At 31.2% G+C, this 22,019-nt stretch overlaps 1 protein-coding gene across 1 annotated transcript; it reads right to left on the reverse strand.

The window, feature by feature from the left end:
• Positions 1 to 8,454: 8,454 nt before the first annotated feature.
• On the reverse strand, positions 8,455 to 17,213 carry LOC111000967. Its single transcript, XM_045629847.1, has 11 exons — positions 17,076 to 17,213; positions 16,549 to 16,676; positions 16,182 to 16,309; positions 15,512 to 15,629; positions 14,262 to 14,379; positions 13,339 to 13,419; positions 12,670 to 12,734; positions 10,504 to 10,639; positions 10,278 to 10,439; positions 9,174 to 9,335; positions 8,455 to 8,607 (listed from the first exon to the last, which is right to left on the reverse strand). The coding sequence occupies exons 1-11, from the start codon at positions 17,211 to 17,213 to the stop codon at positions 8,455 to 8,457; spliced, it is 1,389 nt and encodes a 462-aa protein (XP_045485803.1).
• Positions 17,214 to 22,019: the final 4,806 nt, after the last annotated feature.

Consider the following 22,019-nt stretch of genomic DNA (forward strand, 5'->3'; position numbering starts at 1 on the left):
TATACTCCCAAGAGCGTACCTGCAAAAATATATTTTTCCTACGTCGTGCGATAATCAATCATCATCTGAGTGTGTTTCGGATAGACTAATTGCCACAGAATTACTGTTTCTTGCTCTTAAATGATAATACTTGAACGAAAAATTATATGATGGACAGTGTCATGTAGTACCTATGTCAGATTGTGTTTCTTATTAAATTATTACTCTTATATAGGCGTTTCTATGATCAGTTTTTTCTCGTATTATGATAAATTTTTGATAACACCCAAATATCCTTAGATGACACACCTGTTTATTCATAAAGAATAATTAATAATTTTAGTGTACAATAAGTAACAATGGGAAATTATATTAAATTAAAAGTTCTAACAAATCATGATATAATGTTACGTAATATTACATGTAAAATTTATTACGTAATACAAAAATAAATTTTACATATAAATTATCATATTATATTCGAACTCTTGTCTTAACCCAAGAGAATGTAATAAAGCATCTATATTAGCACCTCAGCGCGTTAACTCCTCATAAAATAAAATTTTGAATAATGTGGTGACGTCAACATTGCATAGTCCGCACCTGCTGCGAAAAACTTTTGAATAAACAACTACGGAAAATTTGCCTTTGTCAGCGGTTGGAGCCATTAGAACTTACAACTGACTGACAAATTTACGTAATTTTACTTTACTACAAATCTACGAAGGAGTTTAAAGATACACTGATGGAAGTTTTATCAAGCTTTGAAAAACTTTTAAGCTTCAATATTTATTAAATCCAGGAGTTTTTAACTGCCAAATTAGAATCATAGAAGACTCTGTGGACAAACACTTTAACTTAATTATTCATAAATATTTCAATAAATACCAACAGTTCACGGTGACAACAATTAAAGTATTTAGTTGGTGGGCTGGTAAGTTCCACCCACTAAGGGCCATGTACCAGACTCATGGTTTTGCTCTCTTCATGGTTGCGCTATTCATATAGTTTATTCTTATACTTACTTTCTCAATGTTATTAAGCGTAAAAAATACAAAAAAGGATAAATTTCAAAAAAGGAACGAGGACACAAATCAATTAAGTTACACATCATGGTGGAAAAAAGTCTTAGCACTAAAATTAGTTACGACAGATAATGGCCACATATAAGTGTAATAAAGTGGGTCGAGCAAACACTACGGGCTAAAAACTACAGTTTTTAACTAGTTACGTATTTTATCTCGCTTTACAAAGTTTTTTGTTACTAAATGTTGATATAGTTTATGAAGGCTTGTTTTGTACGATACTTCGAATATAGTTAAAATATTTTTTTTTGACTAAACTAAATTAAGCGTACAACTTTTGTAGTATCTAGTGTTATCTGGTTCGACCACTGTAATCTATATTGAATACTAGTGAGACTGGACATATACACAGAAGAATTTCAATGTATCTGCACTCATACTTTCTTTCGACTCAACCAGAGTATCAGAGCAAGAGCAAGACTTAAGGTAGTTATAGCTCGTATTTACTATTTTGTATTTCAATGACTATGAAATCACTATTAGTATGGACCCTTAAATAGTCGTTATTTTAAAGATCATGGAATATTAGGAAGCTATCACAAGTAATAGTAATAGTAATAATATAACGCCTTTAAACGGATTTGACTTTGACGTTGTTATTTTTTATATAGAAGCGAAATAAAACTTTGAACGGGCAGGAAGCTTAACTTGGATTGACGTTATGTATACCGCCGCCCATGGACACCATCAATGCTAGAGGGATCGCCAGTGTGATTCCGGAGAGGAATTGGTATGCTTTTTTCTTGAAGGACCATATAATGAATAGGTTCGGAAATACTTCAGTGTATCGCTGGTTCTACATAGTGGTTGTGCGCGCCAAAACGGGCCTTAAATAAAGCTTAGTTGTGGGCCGTCGGACGTCGAGATGATATTTATATAATTTATGCACTTTGTGATATATAAAGATACTAGCAGACTCGGCCAAGCGTTGCTGTGGCTAAGGTTTTTGTTATATTACAGTATTAGTAGGAAACTATTCAAGGGAAATGGGTAGATAGCTTATGTGAAACGTTGGTACTTTTAACACAGCATCTATGTGTTAGATTTGTATCAAATAATAAATAAAAAATTGCAATAATTGCAGTTATAAATTGAGATGTAAGCTATCCTATCTTTTAAGTTAGATCTAACTGCACACGGTGTGCAAATTTGATTTGGACAAACAACGTGACACGTAATTTATATATGTAAAGATTGTCACCTGACAGTAGCGCCATTGGCTAGACATACAATGTTCCATTTTTGAATTCCAATCAAAAAGGTTACGTAGACATGAAAAAACAGCGGAATGAAAATCATGGTACAGCAGGTAAAATGTTAGTGTTAAATTGTGAATTATGTCAGATCGCACATTTTCATTTCGAAGTGCAGATAAATCGGATGCATATTTTATTATCAGAAAAAGATTTTTCCATTTTGTACGTAACCTGAGTACCGTGAAAAGATTACATTTTGGAGGAAGTCCAAAGTTTCCTCTATTTTATTACGGACTTAGGGATTCGCAATGAAATAGAAAAGTGACTGTTTTATGTATTAACTTACAATGCCTAGCGCTTCCTACGACATCAGTTCATTTACACCTTTATACAAGAATAATTATAAGTAGTAATAAAAAATTGCTTCTCCTAAAAATCCTTTAAAGCTAAAGAGTTTGTTTATTTGTTTGAAAGTGTTAATCGTATCGGTGCCAAGAATGAATCAAAAATTATTCTTTTTTAAGAGCATCCAATATTTTCGTCGCGGAAACGGTGACGCAAAAGGTTTGTGAGACAAACCATTTACCGAGGAATTTCCAAAGGGATATAGCTAGTGGACACACAAAAATAGACACAACAGCTAATTGGAGCCAAGGATGGATGTATCAAAACCAGGAAAATGATTCCTTTTTGAAAGCTTCCATTGCTTGCGTTACGGAAACGGTAACACAAAAATCATGCATGGTTTTTCTGATGGAAGTTTCTTAAACTTTTGCAACGTTAGTATATTTTGTTTAAATAGTAAATAATTGTGTCTTAAACATTAATGTTACCCTCTCAATAAAAGATAAGAATATGAAACCGGAGACCAGATACAAGAAATTTGATAATATTGCAGCGATCAAAAGAAAATTTAACTCTCAACTTCTTATCGTGAAATTAAACCCCACCTCAAGGACCCTCTAGGTTGATTAACTCCTTTTATAATTATTAACTTTTTCAGCTTTCATTATAATTACTGCTAGCCGACGAGTTTCAATTTTAAGCTGAAATATTTTTAACTATAATTCTTAGACTTTTTTATTGAACAGGAGAAAAACGCACAGGAGGCTCAATTGACGTAAAGTCATACAGCCGCCCATGGACACCCTCAATGACAGCTGGTTATTCATGGTGGTGGTGCGGCCATAAGTAACGCTTAGTATTGGATCCATGGAAATCGAGCTGATACGGGTGGAATTGAACATGATGAATCTCAGCTGCAAGAATTAATTTGCACTACTCCTATTAAAAATATAATATTTATATTCTTTGTTGTATTCTGACTGTAATGGTATTATGTAATAGATAAAAATCCCTCTGTCATCATGAGCCAAGCACAGTGCAACCATTCAAGGAACCACTCTGGGTGCCAAAGTTAAGTTATTTTCTTTATTATTTATTCTTATATACTTAGATTCTATAAAAAAGATAATAATTGTAGTTGAGAATACTTTTTTCTTTACACAAGTAGAATTTTATGTTAATAATAAAAGTATAGTAAGTTTATTTTATATTTTTTTATTAGGTTGCATATTTTATTTACTGAATATACTAGATAATAATGGATGTGGCAAAAACGAAAAGTATAATGTAGAGTTTTGATGAGGTTTCATAAAATTAGAACTTCTCGGTGTGTGGTAGAACAATAGTTTGAAGCTACGAAAATTACTTTATCAGGAAAAAACACAAAGGAGAAAGTAATCAGAGGAAGCGCGTTCATAAAAGATCGCATACTTAGTTTGAAAATAAGGCAGCCGTCGGAAATTAAAAAACTTATTTACGACCAAACCACTTTAGCAGAGACTATAAATTTTGCCGACTGTGTGAAGTTCCTTTTTATAGGTTAACTATTAAATTTTCCATTTGACTGGAGATCATGTTTTTCGGAAAAATTGTCAATTAGAGCCGCAGAAAATAAAATAGCTAATTTTCAAACAAAATTCATATTTTTATTTATTTATTCCACTAAATTATTCTACCTTAACAATTACTACTAATTCGATATAATTATACCCAAACCAATTTTCCTACATATTTTCTTTTATTTATATACCTATATCATATAACTGACAATATAGCATGCAACTCTTGTAAACTCAGCCACTGTACACACAAATAGGTCTACCTCAACAGAAATTTCGTTTATTATTTTTGTATTGCTGGCGTGAGTGGCGCTTTGCTAACCATGTTGTAATGTGCGCGCGGTACATTTCGACCCGTAAGTATCTTAAATAAATACACACAACTAGCTCTCTTCTGAGGTGTAGCTGGCCCACCATACCCAGAATAAATAGGGTCAGGTATACATATATATATATATATAGTATAAGCGGATAAAAGGGATGTAGAGGCAGCGAGTGAATTTATTATGTACTCTCTCTAACATGAGACGGGAGGAGCCCTTAAAGGCCGGCGACGCACCCACTAAAAATGAGTATGGGCTGCGATAACTGCTCTTTTTGGGCGTCCCGCAGTATGTGGAATCCAGATATCAAAACGTCTACAGTAAGTTAAATATGTTCCTTTGGAAAATAAAAAACGTGATGAAAAGCGAATAATTATGTATAAAAACTTCCTTTATCACTTTCATTGAAATCTGTTATTCAAAATTATTAGATAAGTGTCCAAAAATATACAAGGCATGAAACGTAATTTACTAGAAATTGAGTTGTTTTTGAGCAGTGAAAATATTGACATATTGTGTATTAAAGACATGTGAACTCATGTTCAATTTTTGTAATCATCAGATTGGTAGTTCGTTCTGCAGAGGAAATTCAATACGAGGTGGCTCATTAATTTAATTTAATTTTTTTATTTAATTAATTGCTTCATAAAAATTACAATAAATTCCATGTTATATTTTTTTTTCATAATAATCTAATAGACAAATCTGAAAACAGATGATATAAACTTCCATCGTAAAACCGCATTCTCCCTAAGGACGTTTCGCCTGACTTGTTACAACGCCTCAGTGGACTTCTTATGATAGACAATTTCACAGAAGCTGCCATTTTTAATTGCTATTTATAACTGCCCTAGAATTTATAAATTTATTGCTTCAATTAATACGATTATTTCTAACAGTTACATTCACATTGAGTATTCTAGAAGCTTTTCATTAGGTATACGAAACGCCTTTTGAATTTAATACTAAATGTATTAAGACGAAGAAAGAAGACGCATTTGAACCTATTGTGACCTCTAGGCAAAATAAATTACTACCAAACTTAACAAACAAAATATGGAAGGCATAATTCAAACCTTGCATACGTAAACACGTCTTTGGTGGCTTGCAGTTATTACAATTTTCATTCAGGTTACATTGAAGGCATACTTTATGAGTAACGAGGCCTGTTATACTAATTTATTTCTTTAAAATATCCTATTGTATGCATACAAATACGTTTTAATTGATTCTTATCAATATAACTACAGAATTTGTTTATTTGTTTGGCTGATTGCGCTAAATTCAGGGGCGACTAGTTTGAGTTGTTAAACTAGTATTGTAATGTTTCCTTTATTCAATTAACGTTTTTCAGATTACCAAAAAGGTAATAAAATTGCATCGAACCTTATATATTTTAAATAAATAAACTTACAATATATTCATAAATGCTACGTATTATATTATTTTATGATATTGTCATGGTTTTTTCTCACATATATATATATATATTTATATATATATTTATTATAATAAATATTTAGATACTAACCCATGTAAAGCATATAAAACGATAAAAGTAAGGGAATACAGCACACGAGGTAAGCTTCTCAATCTTGCCGGAACATAATCCCATCCTTCCCATTAGTTCTGCTTAGAACTAACTAGTATAAATTCGAATTACGCGACCGCGGCGCCTTAGTATAAACACTGGTGATTTTTTACACGTTTCCAGCATTTACTGAGTAACTTTTGTTATTGTGGTATATTTATTTTATGGGCGATACAACGTATTTTAAGCAGGATGTATGTTAACTTCACGTGAACATAGCCTATCACAGAACTTTTAACTACACTTAGTGACGTTACAGTACGTACTTAGCTTTATCTGGTAGCATTCTCTTATTTTCAACGTGCCAGGGTGATAAAGGCAATCATTCAGTAGGTCTTTAAGACTAGTACTAACAAATACGAAGGTACTGTTTAAAGGATTTTATGGCAAGTAACTTCGTTGAAAGATTTTCAGTACACAATTTTTTCTGTGTTTATTTGTTAGTACGTATCAGATGAGATATAATTAAAATACGTATAAAGTCACGCTGTAACACAATTATTGACTACAGATTGCATGTTTCTTTAAATAAGTACATCCGCCTGTGTCTGAAACGGTACGTAAGTGTAATAGAAAAACATTTGTTATCTGAAATTTAAGTTCCTAGAATTGAAACCCCCTAGGCCACACTGCTAGATGTGTTGGCATACTATGCATTAAACAAATAAATAGTGTACAGTGTATGTACCACAACGGTTAGGTAGCCGTCGATACATAATGCATTACTAAAATAAGAAGTCGTGGGTACATACCTCTTTATAATGTAATTACCAGGAAGAAACGCACACAATATTGTCAGCCGTAAGGATATGGAAAAAATCTATTAGTTTAGGAACAAGAGAAGTTAGACTGATGCTGATTGATACCTTGCCTCATAATAGTTCTTAAACACGCACTAAACACTCACTATACAATTCTGAATAGTGGATGTAACTATTGACAAATATTATTAATAAAATTATATATAAAAAATGCATTAGAGTAAATCTCAACAATGACTAATCAAGAAATTGTGAGGATCGGCCGAGTAAAAATATTTGGCATCACCCTTATCAAATTATGTTAAATTAAATAATGTATTTGGAACAGTGTAGTTCAAAAAAGCGAAATATATTTTAGATCTCTTATAGATCTACTTAGCCAATTAATTTTTAAGAAAAATACTGATATCAGTGTTCTGTCTAGTACCATATAAAATCTGTACTTCTCATTCCTTGATTATATCGTTTACTCTGCTGTGCATTTTTAAAACACAATTTTCTCAGTGCTCAAGTTTATGATCTGTGCTATAGGGAATTCTGTAAGTAGTGAATGGATTTTACATGAAGAAACGCGCATTATAAGATATATTATAGAATAATAATAATAATATATTATTTAACTTCAAATGGTAAAATCTAGTCAGATAAATTTAGATTGTAAGTTTAATTTAACAAGACTGTACCATATTAATAACATTGTATTTGGTTTATGCGAATACTAATTGATGTATAGAAGCAATTTTATTGTTATTAATACCGCTTTATGTATGTATTAGATCCACTTTAAGTTCATTTAGAAGTTTTGAAGGACTGATCATATTTTGGATATTTTGACTACCGAAGATATTCACTTCATGAAAAGTCCGTACCTATTTTTAAAAGGCCGACAACTCGTTATATCTCTGAGGAATTGGCATTGAGAGTGTCAGTGATATCTAAACATCACATGAGTTTTCTGGCCTATAGCCCACTGCTCTATACAAAAAAACACGGGATGATACGAGGCCTATAATTTAAACAAATATAGTTTCAATACTTTTATTCACACTTAATATAACATTAACGTCATACAAAACCACACAAATCCGAAATGTAGGGTGTAGTCACGGGCAAAAATATCACCTCCGGCGAAATTCTAGTAATTTTCAGCTGCAGCAAGTGTATTTGGAGAGAAGTAATATCAGTTCGCGCGTTTATTTACACGCGTGGGTATGCAGTCGGTTTTACTTATGACGAATACTTTGGGCGTTACTTTGAAGTTGTATGAAAATAGTAATTATTACCAAGGAGACGTAAACGATACGATGTTAATTTCGCCATCATATAAACCATGTATATGATGGAGATATTAACATCCGTTATAAACTGCATTTCAAAAAATTAAATCAGGTGAAGTTTTCTGCTCAATCTCTTTCTATCATTCTATATTTGGACAAACGTCCTAAACACAGTCCAAGGTTTCAGTTACAATGTGACGACTGCAATTCGTACCTACAGACTTCACACTAGTTAATTTTGTAATCATCTCAAATAAAAATCTTATCCAAATAGATTCATAAACAAGAATCACAACGTTAATATTTAAATATTTATATTAAACAGAAGAAATTTAAAATTATTGATTTTTCTCAGTCTCCAAGTTAATTTGAGGTTTAAGACTTGGTCGTCGTGAGAGAGATTCATATAGGACATCCAATTTATACTCGTTTAGTTCCGATTTCTCTATCAGGTATCGGCTTAGCTCTCTTGACGCTTGCGATGTTATATACTATGACAGAGTATAAAATAGTTAAAATATTTATAAATAACGAATAACATCTACAAAAATCGTTATGATATTGATAGCGATCTCGACTTAAATTATTTTGATCTGCGCGATCCTAAGCAGATCTACGGATGTTGCAACAACATTGTGTGCAAAAACTCTATATTGAAATTAGAATGACTATATATATATATATATGAAATGACAAATTATAGCGTAGATATGCCTACATTTATTTAACTCTTTATGATGAGCAGTGTTGGCCTAGTGGCTTTAGCATGCGACTCTCACACCAGAGGTCGTAGGTTCGATCCTCGGCTGAACGGTGAAGGAAAACATCATGAGGAAATAGACATGTCTTAGACCCAAAAATTCGACGACGTGTGTCAGGCACTGGAGGTTTATCACCTACTTGCCTATTAGATTTAAAAATGATCATGAAACAGATTCAGAAATCTGAGGCCAAGACCTAAAGAGGTTGTAGCGGCACTGATTTATTTTTAATTTATAACTCTTTATTGCCTTCTTTCAAATGACACCAAACGAAAAAAGTATTAAATCGTACTTACAAAACGCGAATCGAATCTCTTTCTCAATTGCCTTAGAGTATAATCTTTTGGCCCCCAATTTGGTAGTGGTTTAAACAATTGTATCCAACCCTGAAAATAGGCTTTGCCACACTTGTTCTTAGAATCAAAGACGGTGTCACCGTTTGCCGTTTTAACTAAAATCTGTATTGACATAGGTATCTCAGCTCACTCAAGCTAATAAGAATTTGTTTGACATGTTAATAAACTAGATTTAAATGGAGGAGTGGCAGCTCGCGCTAATTATTTTTTTATTTAAAACTATGCCCATACTCAAACCTTGCATTAATTTATTTAATTACAACAAAAGCCAAACAATAATGGCTGACATATTGCTGACTATTTTTTTTAAATGAAATAAAAGCTCGCAATATAGGACGTTTTGTTTGAAAATCTAGATTTATATAAAAAACTAGATTCAAAGATAACAAGTATTTATGGAAGATGATGATCTACGATAAATTTAATGCTTTGCCTCCTAAATATATGTATGTATTTTCAGTATAAAAAGCTTCCATTGGCGTTCTTTCACTAAGATGACCCATTATTAAATTTTAACTTTGATATAGTAAAAAGGAAAGTAAGTTTGTTCAGCTTCCATACCGAGACTGCAGTGACTTTATTTTGAGAAAATCAATTTTAATGATGTCCTATCTGAATGTGGGCTAAAACTGCCTTAATCATTTAAATTTATTTTAATCTAATAGGCCATAATAATTGCAGTGACCATGCCACTTAGCTAAAAATACAACAAATGTATTTGATATATTGGAGTCATAGTTCGCGCTGTCTCCTTTGTGAATTTTACACTAAGATTACGTATACAACGGTAGTAAAACTTGAATCTAGTTTCATAAGAAAAACTTCTACACTGAGTTGTATATATTTGACAGTGTTACTAGACGTGATAATACTTGAGATATAAATAAGAACACAAGCCATATTATGACGGAAATCATAACCTTAACTTTTCAAGCTCATGCAAGACGCTCAAAAATACCCCTGGTTTAACACCAAATCCCAAAAATATGGCAATACAGAAAATATTTATAATAAATACATATTATTTTAATTATTTTTAGTTACCATTTTCTTCACCAAGACATATTTAATAAAAGCAAACAGGGCCCCGATAAACATCGGTATAACCGGTATGTAGATGTATTGGTACAAGTATGGATATTTTTGGATCAGAGTCGTCATTATTACTACTTTGAAAAGTCCAGTAATCATATAATAGAACTTTATCTGAAAAAGAAATTATTAACTTAATAATAGTCTTGAACTTAGATTAAAAAAAAAAAATATTTACCATATAAAAAAAAGGTGCCGCCCAAAAACTGAAAATCCTTAACTTCGTAGGACGAACTCCGTTGAAAAATGTTATGTCATCGACCAAACGACCCATAGGATACAAGCAGAACAATATTATAACTTCCATAAGAGTCGTCAATGCTGTACATAATATGTACATAATTTCAATTAGCTAAAAAAACTTGAATAAAAATCACTGAACTTATAATTATAAACTGCAACTATATTTGGACCAAATTGATGTATTATAATGACTTCGTCGCACATTAATGATTTTAAGTAAAAATGTATATAGTTATTTATTTAGTCACAGCCCATGCATAGCAAAACTCAGACTAAAAACATACTATACAATAAATAAATATAAAATAACCATAAAACAACCAACTCTAATCCATTCCAAAAACTAGGAAGAATTACATTAATCTTTAAAGAATTATTTACTTAGAGTTGTTGAGCGTAGCATGTCTTTAAGATAATATTTTAAAAAATGTTTAATAGGCTACCTAGCTCCAGATAAAAATGCTGTTTTAACTTCCTGATTAATGTGATCAAATGTTTGATCATTTTTAATAAAATAAATTTGATTCTGAGTACCCACGAAACAGTGTTGTAAAATTATAATATATACACTATACTGAGATTTGTATCTACCGGTGGAGAGATAAAGTAGAAACACGCAACTCCAAGAACACTTAAACTGACAATAACCATCCAGGTTTTTAGCCAACGCCACTCACACAGAATAGCTTCTATTAAACAATGGACCGTTATCACCTGAAAAGATAAGTGTAAAGGATTTTTCATTGTGATAAACTTTATTTCTATTATTACTGTATACAAAAAATCAATGGCGCTACAACCTCTATAGGTCTTGGCCTCAGATTTTTGAATCTGTTTCATGATCATTTTTAAATCTAGTAGGCAAGTAGGTGATCAGCCTCCAGTGCCTGACACACGTCGTCGATTTTTTGGGTCTAAGAGATGTCGATTTCCTCACGATGTTTTCCTTCACCGTTCGAGCAAATGTTAAATACGCACATAGAAAGAAAGTCCATTGGTGCACAGCCGGGGATCGAACCTACGACCTAAGGTATGAGAGTCGCACGCTGAAGCCACTAGGCCAAAACTGCTCATCATTACTGTATACGTGTGAGAATTCTAATTAAATAAAAAGTATTAATAGTCCATTGGTTCACATCTCTTTATAGGATCTAGGATCTCTTTGCTATTTAATTTCATTTTTATCACTGTTTCGTGATTTTAGATAAGGGAGTCTCCATCTCCCTTACAATATTTTAATATAGACGCACGAACGTTATCGGCCGATGAAAGTGTTTGGTTGGGATTAGTCAACAGCATCTCTATTCAATATTGACTTGCGACAGGATGGGTTTTAATATTAAGCCTTGCTCAATCACAAACAGATGCGGTTTGACCTTCATTTGTTGTTTTACTTTCTCATCCAGGATGACTTGGCATCCACTACATTCTAAGTAACTAATTAATATATTTTTTAGAAATCGAAATTTCACACATTACTCATGAAATAAGACATTAAGTACTTACTATAACTAAATATTCGTTTAAAAGATTCAATAAAAAGAAAACAATTGTAAACAAATTTCCCAAATAGAACTGTGAAAAATATACCGGCCATAAGTAATATAATGATTCGGAACCTGAAAATAATGATTGAATAGCTTTAAAAAATAAAAAAAGGTTTATTTTGGAATATAAGTATATAAGAACTTTATAGTAAGCACTTTTGCACAGCTTTTCTTTAATACATTTCTTAAATTTATTAAATGGGACAGGGACTTTATTAAAGAAAAGTATCTTTTTAATTGATAATTACAACCCTCACACTAATTATTATTAAACAGTAGCCTGGCATTCAATATGTTACAGTATTCATGATGAGATTTCTGTACGGGTCTCGTTTCTTCACTAATCGAGTATCTGTTAATCCCCTAAGAATGTGAAAGGATACTAGTTGCCCAGCATGGATTTGAATACACAAACTAGGGTTCATAGCTTAGGTTGTTGTTGTTGTTGATATAATGTCGTAGTTATAATATACATATACTAACTAAAATACATTGCTTGCAGCGATGTATTTGTCAAATTGTCGCAGTAAAGTTTCAGTAAATAGGTGACAAATCCACGAAATGTGTAATATATAGCATTTGACGTCACTATGAAAGCGCTGTCTTGTATCGGTTTCTTCTAAAGAAAGAAAGTCAAAATTAGAAATAACGTTAGCTTATCTTTTAAGTAATTGAAAAAATAAAATAAAAATAATGTGTATGGACAAAAAAGATAAAGATTAAAGATTCATAAAATTTTTACGGCAGTTTTTTTCACGGCACTTTCCGCGCCTCTCATCACTTTATAGAACCAGCTGCTATTTCAGGTATTTCCGATCAGTATCATGTCAAGAGAAGAGCGTACTAAGTCAAAAGCCACACAATGCAAATGCAAACTTTTTGGTGTTGCGGGTCCATCTGGGTTTAAACCCAACTTTACAAGCCTGCTGTCCCACATGATAATAGTGCAGAATTTAGGTACTAAATCAATAATGTAAAAAATGATTATAGTATTTTGTAAGATCGGAATCTAAGACTATGCTAATGTTTTCTCCCAAAAAATATTAAATCCGAAGAATATTTTATAAAAATCCACAATTTATTATACCATATTGTAAAGCAAGCAAGATGATCTTATCTGAGTTATTAGATAAATTAAGATTTATGAGGCTGTTCCTAATGTTTGATGATAATGACCATGATAATTGTATATAATTGAATGGATTATTTAATAACATTCATACATCAATATTACTTCTTGAATGCAAAATATGAACAAGAGGTGGCGTTGTCATCGATTCTGATAACAAATCAAAATCGGAACTCTGGAAAATGATAAAAAGGCTGTATCAGAGAAGATATATCAATTAAATTATATATATAGATATATAATATATACAGTGGGCACCAGTTCTTACAAAGCAAACCCTTTATTTTGACCTTTCTACCTCTAACTCCTACTTTCATATCGATATCAGTTCTATAATTATCTTCAACTCTAACTAGAAATATTTTTTTGGGAAAAAAACGTTAGGCCGGTTAGCTAGTAATTCTTATATAAAATAAAGTTTAGGTTTATGAAGTATTAAATTATACACTATCTATGGGCACCATTCATTATTATTCCACTGATAAAGTATTTGTTTTATTGAAGTAAGATATAATTAGCAGGTACATTACGATAACTAATAATATGTTATGAAGTCATATTTTTTTCTATTTATGATATAATTGTTTTCCTTATTATAAAATCAAAGAGTACACATCTGGATACGAACAGGAACTGAAAATAAAACTTATTTAACGATGGCAGTTTTTTACTCGTGCACATAATACTTACTTGCAATATTTCCAACAATTCCTTACGGTACACTGGGTATTTTTTATAACCCCTTTCAAAATAAATTATTGTCAGGTGTACGAATACAATTATTAAAAATATATTGAATCCCATCTGAGTAATATGGAGCGTCTAAAATAATGTACACTATAAATATAATTCATACCTGTTTTTGAAAAGAAAAAATTAATAAAATTTTATGGATATTCAAATAATTATCCATAAAATTTTATATGGTAATAAGGATGTTAAGACAACACGGATCGAAAATCTTTAGAGTCAATGATAACAATTCCAATGAAAATATATCATATTTTTACCACATACCTTCCAAAGAAATCTTTTGAACAACATAGTGTATGTTATCGTGGCTCCAACCCAAAGTATGGCAAAATAAGAGCAAGTCTGTATCATATTACTATCCTGAAAATATCCAATGCGGGACCTAAAACATAAAAACCATTGACTTGAAACGCTCACACTTTGTGCATTAGATATATCGTTAATCTATATATTTGAATATGTAGATGTGTAGCTACAGTGATGATAACAGTTAAGGTAACATTATATGCAAATAATTTCAAGTCTTACTATATTGCGCTTAATTAAATAACAGAGTGAGAGTGAGTGATTCTGAAAACGTTTTTGACATTCATAAGCATGCCCCAAGACGCATCTAAACTAAATAAACAATTTTGATTTTGATTTTTTCACTAACTCAGGGGTGAGAGTAACCATCTTTGAACATTATAGATTTAACACAGATTATAATATTCTAAAGCCCAGACCTACAAGTTTGTAGCGCAATTGGCTGTTTATTTAAATTTATGTTATAATTATACATTTAATATTTGTTTAATAATAGCGTTGCGTTGGTTGGTTAGAGTGTGAAGTTACAAGGATATTTTTATTACTGCAAATAAAATAATTTAGTCAGAAGAAAAAAGACTTACAAATAAAACAGCAATTGCGGTAGTTGGAAATGTTCGTTAGCTTGTGAAATGTAAACTATGTCGTCAAATATCACTGATTTATTAATAAACTGCTTGGCAAAATCTTGAATTTCATAGCACGTTAATGTAGTATTTTTATATGTTAGATTTAAACTCTCTGAACATCTAATAAAACATTACATTTTACATATATTTCGTAGAACAAGGTTAGGTTAGATATGTGACATAGCTGTACTAACGATATTTTTGCAATCTTTATTCAATTGGTTTTCGACACGAATTCTATTAAAACGATATATTTACTGCAAAGAAATGCAAATTTTTGCTTACTTCCAAAAACACTGAGCAGTATTCATGTTGTATTTACAAAAATTAATCAATTACGAAAAAGTATTTATCGTTTCTTTATAATACAAGATTTTACTGAAAATTTATATTACAGTTCTAATTTTAAAGTCATTAGTAAAAAGTGACTAAAGTTGATGATTGTTTAATTTTGAATTTTAACTAACAATTATTTGCTGCATACTTAAGGATAAATACGTACTAATAGTAAATCTATCTTGAATTGAATGAACTGATTTTTTTCTTTTTAAAGGACATAGTATTTGTTTTAAGACTAACCTATTCCATGGGCTTTGATAACGAAATCCTAGGACCACATAATCCAGGTACTTTGTGGTACTAAAGGTTACCATAATTAAATCTATAAGTGCTGTAATTATGAAGGCTACAGTTGAACCTAAAATATAAATGTATATGTATAATTCAGGCTAAGATCAAATATTACTCGTCTATATTTAATAATAACTGAAAACTACAAATTATACTTCTAAGACAATCGCAAATTGTAATTTAATTTTAATTATAATTGTTCTTTAGGTGAGGAAAACTTCTATGGTTTTATATAATTAAATGCACTTCATTCATTTACATAACAATATATTATAACTTTCTTATTAACTTTTTGTATCATTTTTTAAACTAGTATATGTAGCTAAGTGGAAACAAGGACTGGCTGAAAATCACCGCTGCCAGAAGGATTTGCAACATGATGAGCCGTTTGCATTTTGTCTACATAAGTGCTAAGTACCTGTATGTCATCTATATTTATCTTTTAGGTTGTAATCGGAGTTCGGTTATAGTATTTACTAAGTTAATTGATTCTTCACAAGTGTATAATGGTAAACTCAATGGTAGATAATTGCATGTTATATTTATAACTTCTAGAACTTATAAAATTATTGTTCTATAAATATTCTGTAGGAAGAACTGAAAAACTTTACAAACACACCATAAGCGATGGGAAATATCTTCGCAATAAAAAAATGCGTGTCCGGCACGTACGCACTAAAAAATGCGTACACGTAAGTGGTTGGTAAACTCTTGAAGAAAACATTTATGAGGTAATTCCAGAGATACCTGCAAGATATTAGTGTTTAAAGACCCGTCCACTTTAAAGAAACCTAAGACAAAGCTATTTTTACTAATATAGCACAGCTAGGGATATTCCGATTGTATAATAGGAACTATAACTAAATTATATTTTCGGTGATTTAATAAATATGAAGTTAATTGTTAATCATTTATAAAAATGTACATTTATTATAAATTCTCCGTATGTATAAAATGTTTTTTTAAAGAACATATAAAATTCTAACACTTTAAAGTCTTCTTCTTGTACACAAAGAAACATAGTTCTAGTCTGAATCGTTGCATAGCTCCTAAAGTAGGATAGCCTTTCCCAATACGTTGCTGGTATTAAAGGTCTGTCCAGGAAAAATTGTTTCTGTAAATTAGGTCTTTATAATACCAATAATGCTGCGTTATTAAATTTAAGGCTTAGAATTATCAGTATTTTCCTGAATACATGTTGTATTTTCTTTAAATAGTTATGAAAATGACAGAGTTCGTAAAAAAAATTCAATTTTCTATTACCTACAGTCGATTTATATTTCATTAATTGTGTATATTATGTGTTTAATATTATATATGTACTTTATTATATTTTATTTAATGTTTTTCGACATTATCGTATTGGCATAGTCTGTAAGGATAATGTATGTACTACTGTAATAAATAACTAAATATTGACGGCATATATTTGTTTAAACCGTAAAAAATCTAAGTGGATTTTATTGAAAGATTGATATATATGTATACGTATAACTAGAACATTTTATAATACCTTTTGAAGTACTTGCAGGTCCTGATAATGAGGACAAATCTTTGATGTTACAGACGAAACACTTTCCTCTACGTCACCAGGATGCCACTCATCTGACGACTTCTTCTCTTGCTCACTGAACCCGAGAGTATCATCCATCTGTTGCTATTAAAAATATATGAACTGTTGTTGTGATTGAAAGGCAATCACTGAAGGATAATGCAATAGAAATTTTCAAAGCTTTATTGCTTATTTAAGTTAAGGTCGAATAAATTTGCTTTCTTTCAAACAATACAATAATGAAAACAATAACTTAATATATTACTTTACTCACATTTTTCTGTTATTATGATAATTTTGTCAAGTGACATTGGATTGACAGATTTAACAGGTATAAGAATTATAGTATGATACAAGCTACGGTAAATTTTTTATTCATTAAGAAAACAAAAAGTTTTCCTTACTACATTAGTGCTCACATTTCTTTAGTAACAGACATTTACTATTACAGCCTAAATAGAACATATAATGAGTACTTACAACTTAATACAAAGACTCTTTCTTTCTTTTCTTGAAGGGTCCTTCAACAAATCGGCGGTATCACTTAACATCAGGTGAGCCTTCTGCCCGTTTGCCCCTGGTCTATAAAAAAATAATACTACAAATCCGATGTAGCATGTATACGTACTAAAAATGTGCATACTATATTGTGTAGTATTTTCTATAAGATTTTGATGTATGTGGCAACATAAATACAAGACACTAAGAAAAGAAGAAAACACACGTCACTCAGAACAGACTTTTAAGACGAGTGAACATGTATTTTTTCCTTGAGCATTTCTTTATAGAATATATAAGTTGCTTGTGAAGAAATAAACCAATTAACAAAAATAAAAATTGGTTGTGATTTATAACAAGATAGAACATCTCATACTTAAAACTTAACTTTTTTAACTTTTTTTAACTTTAAACGAACGCCGTTATAAGGGTAAGTAGGAAAGGTTTTTATCCAAAGCTTCCTTTCATGCAATCTATCCTCACTTGCATGCAATGCAACCGCCGACACACCATCTTGCCGCGATTTTAAGTCAACATTGTCAACATTAGACAGGCCTTTATGATCGTCCTGTATAGTTGTGGAGCCGTGGACCAGTGAAGGGAATCAATGTTAGATAATTTTTTTTATAATCGAAGATAAATTAATTTTACAACCTTTCATATTATTATACATTCTACACATAACATTACAGGAAAGAAAGTGAGGAAAGTGCTAAAATTATTTTTAATTCTAAATAGAGTGAAATTTCACTGTCAATATTTAATAAGTATCTAATTTAATGACTCCTACGATGCCGGTAGTCATAAAACAATTTACTCGCATAATAAGATAAACCTTGTATGTGGAAAACACTTTTCCTCAGCTTTTCCTAATGAAATTATGTAAATGTTTATGTGCACGCTAACATTAGAGATGCCTTCGGGCTATGTGGAAATGTACTAGATAGTGCAGCTAACTAACAGTTGGATAGTTGGAATAATGAGCATTCCAACAAAATATGTATTGGTGGAAGCGTATTTGTCGATGCGAATTAAACGTTGAAATGGTTTTAAGTTTTTTTTTGTATAAAGAAAACGACATATGAAATAATTACTCCTAGTGAATACAGGTCAGGCACATTCTAAATATAAAATAAAGAGTGCAGTGGAAAAACAGTAAAATGTAAGCAAATTCTATTCTAAAATCTATTGCATAGAGTTGGCAAGAACGTACCCACGTCATATAACATTTATTTATTTATTTATTCATTTATTTATTTATATATTTATTAATTTATATATTTATTTATTTCGCAAGCAACTCTTGGGTTGATGAATTCTACTCGTAGATAGGTACATAAAGGTGTTTTCCCACTTCACAAATGTCTTTAAAAGCATTAATAAAATCAGTTAAGTACCAAACAGAAACCGAAACAAAAATTAAATTACGCAGCAATCTCGTCGAAATTTGTAATAAAATTAAAATTTCACTTTCCTTGTAACGATTTTAATTCCCCCTTCAATAGGGGCTCGATCAATCATTACGAGTTGTCGAATTAAATTTGTATTTAACAGCTGTTTGGTTACAGCTTTACCGCTTTGCTTCATTTGATGGACGTTTATAGATTGAAAACAGGTTTTATTAATTTCGTAGAATTAACTTGGGAGTAACTGTTACTTTATCGTGTGTGACAGACATACTTTGGATGGTATCGTCAAGTACCCTATAAGTAATCGTAGTTATAGTTATTGCACCACAAAACCTGTTTGATACTATTTAATTGTAAATGTATGTGCATACTTTGTATGATACGCATATAAACTACACCCTTGATATGAGAACTGGTAGTGAATTTAAAATTAAGAGAATTTCATATATATTTCACGGTTTTAATATTATAAGTTACTAGCGACCCGCCCCGGCTTCGCACGGGTCTTGAATCACTCTATCTATTAAAAAAAACCGCATCAAAATCCGTTGCGTACTTTCAAAGATTTAAGCATACAAAGGGACATAGAGACAGAGAAAGCGACTTTGTTTTATAATAATATGTAGTGATAAGTTTGAAACTTACAACGTTTAAACTTGCTGTTTGTTATAAATAATTTTATATAGTGCTGTTTGTTCTACTTCTGTGAAGTGTTTAAACTAATTAAAAGAAGAAGGAATCCAGCCACGGGAGGAAGCCACAAGGTTGAACTGTGCCGATTCCTTTCTTTCTTTCTCTGGGAATTATTCCAAATATTCATAAATTAAATAAATACAGTTACCTATTATAAATTAAGTTGCCGTAAGTAATTTAATAGGTATAAAGATACAATCCACGCCGCCAACAAGTATACCTCCATAATAAGAGACTTAATTAAGCATTTTAAATATTTAATAAAATTACTTAATTTCCAAAACTATGTATTCTCAAGGAGTTAAATCAAACTATATACGCCGTAACCTTCGCGTATACGGAGCTAAAGTACTCTCTGGGCACCCACAACGACTCCAGGTGAAATATTATCTAGATCTTTATACAGTCGACAATTTAATATCTGCTACAATATTTATTTAATTTTGCACTTGTCTTAGAGTAGTTATATATCTTCACTGCGTTTACATGAAGCATATCTAATATGATATAGTTTGTGATAGCGATTTTTATAAAGAAACTATTGCGAATTAGAATGTAAGTGCGCGCTCCTGTTTCATCATGCCTCCTGCAAGAGGACAAATCTTTGTTTTTTTTTCGTTTATTTTATTATTATTAATTAGTTAAGGCGTCATGTGGAATATGGTGTAACAAACAAAGAACTTGGCGGTTAAAAAGATTGAGAACTGGCAGTAAATGTAAAATTAGCAACATTTCATATATATTTATTTTTTGTGGTTCATAAGTGTACAGTTTGTTATCTATATGAATAAATGATTTTGAATTTGAACTAGCCTAAATAGTGAGAGTTAATAAGTTTTATGTCAAAGCAATTTTTTTTAATAAAGCTTTTCGATCGATATAACGCGAATTCATATCAGAAGTCATGTTATTTAAATGTATAGTAATCGTGTAAAGTAAATACAATGCTTTAGTATATCAATAATTCAATTACTACACCGGTTTTATATTATTATTAGAATTTAGGTTCAAAATACCAGTATACATACCGCTTATTCATAAATTCTTTTTATACTACTCAATGAGACAGTTACGTTCGTTAAAACGTTGCAATCACACTTTTTGGTCCTAGGTCCTTCAGAAACAACATTTATTTATTTTCTAATCTTACAGTACCTAAATAGTAATATAATAGAAAAATCTAAAAAAAGAAAATTTAAACTAAGAACTTAATATTTCAAACAGAAACAGAACAATACAACATAAAACAGAACCCTTTAACAACGGTCTATGGATAATGCAAATCTTGTAAGTCAGTCAGTGTGAAACTAAATATATCAGTCTCAGATGCAATAGTATTAATGGTGGGCAAGACGCGTGTAAATGGTGTTTTCTTAAGTAAATTTGTACGCACTCGCGGCACTGCTAGCAATTGCAATCGCTTACAACACCCTGATTGGTGAGTTCAGTGATTATTGGGCACTCGCAGCCACAGTCTCTCCAGCTTTTCATCATTAGATACCCACAGGGCCGAATTTACGGAAGGTCAACCTCTAAGATATCGACCTCTTAGGGTGGTACCCTAAGACGTCGGTATATGGTATATATATATAGGTCCTAAGATTTAATTTACTGTTTTGTTTTTTTATCGTTTTCTTACTTCAAGACTGCTGTAAATGAAATAACGTACTCATTGAAACGATTTATTTCAAAGAATGTCATATATTATCCAACAAAATATTTTCACACGCTCCTTTGAACTAAAACCTATTTTCTCAACTCCATAATACACAATATGTAATGAAGACATCTTACGTGTCCTTCAAATAAATAGCGGCGTATCGCGACCCTGCCAGTCAGTTATTGTCATGGGAATCGAAGCCTGGGTTATTAATGAGATCCCTTCATCAACTCGGGATAGTATTATGAGCTGACATCTAGTGGTCATAAGGGAGAAATTTCGGTACATATTTTTGCTCTATTTCGTAGAGAATGTGACAAAATGTTAGGGTATAAATATTAATAGACTTTTAAATTAGGTTATTATTTTGTAGTTTTGGTAAGTTTTTAACTATTAATAGAGTTTGTTTAGATAAATGCCTTTGTAGTCTATGAAATAGTGATTCTTTTTAATAATTAATAACTTTTTTTTTCAGGGTCAAACGGGCAGGAGGCTCATCTGATGTTAAGTGATACTCTCAATGCCAGAGGGCTCGCGAGTGCTTTGCCGGCCTTTTAAGAATTGGTACGCTCTTTTCTTGAAGGACCCTAAGTCGAATTGGTTCGGAAATACTTCAGTCGGTAGCTGGTTCCACAAAGTGGTGGT

The sequence above is a fragment of the Pieris rapae genome, chromosome 10, assembly GCF_905147795.1.
Source record: "Pieris rapae chromosome 10, ilPieRapa1.1, whole genome shotgun sequence".
Taxonomy (NCBI): domain Eukaryota; kingdom Metazoa; phylum Arthropoda; class Insecta; order Lepidoptera; family Pieridae; genus Pieris; species Pieris rapae.

Coding starts and splice junctions, on each gene's coding strand:
- LOC111000967 (XM_045629847.1), bottom strand. CDS start 17,213: ATGGATGATACTCTCGGGTTCAGTGAGCAAGAGAAGAAGTCGTCAGAT. Junction 12,735..13,338: donor ATTCAAGAAGTAATATTGAT/GTATGAATGTTA, acceptor TTCTTTCTTTAG/AAGAAACCGATACAAGACAG. Junction 10,640..12,669: donor ATATATTACACATTTCGTGG/ATTTGTCACCTA, acceptor TACAGCATTGAC/GACTCTTATGGAAGTTATAA.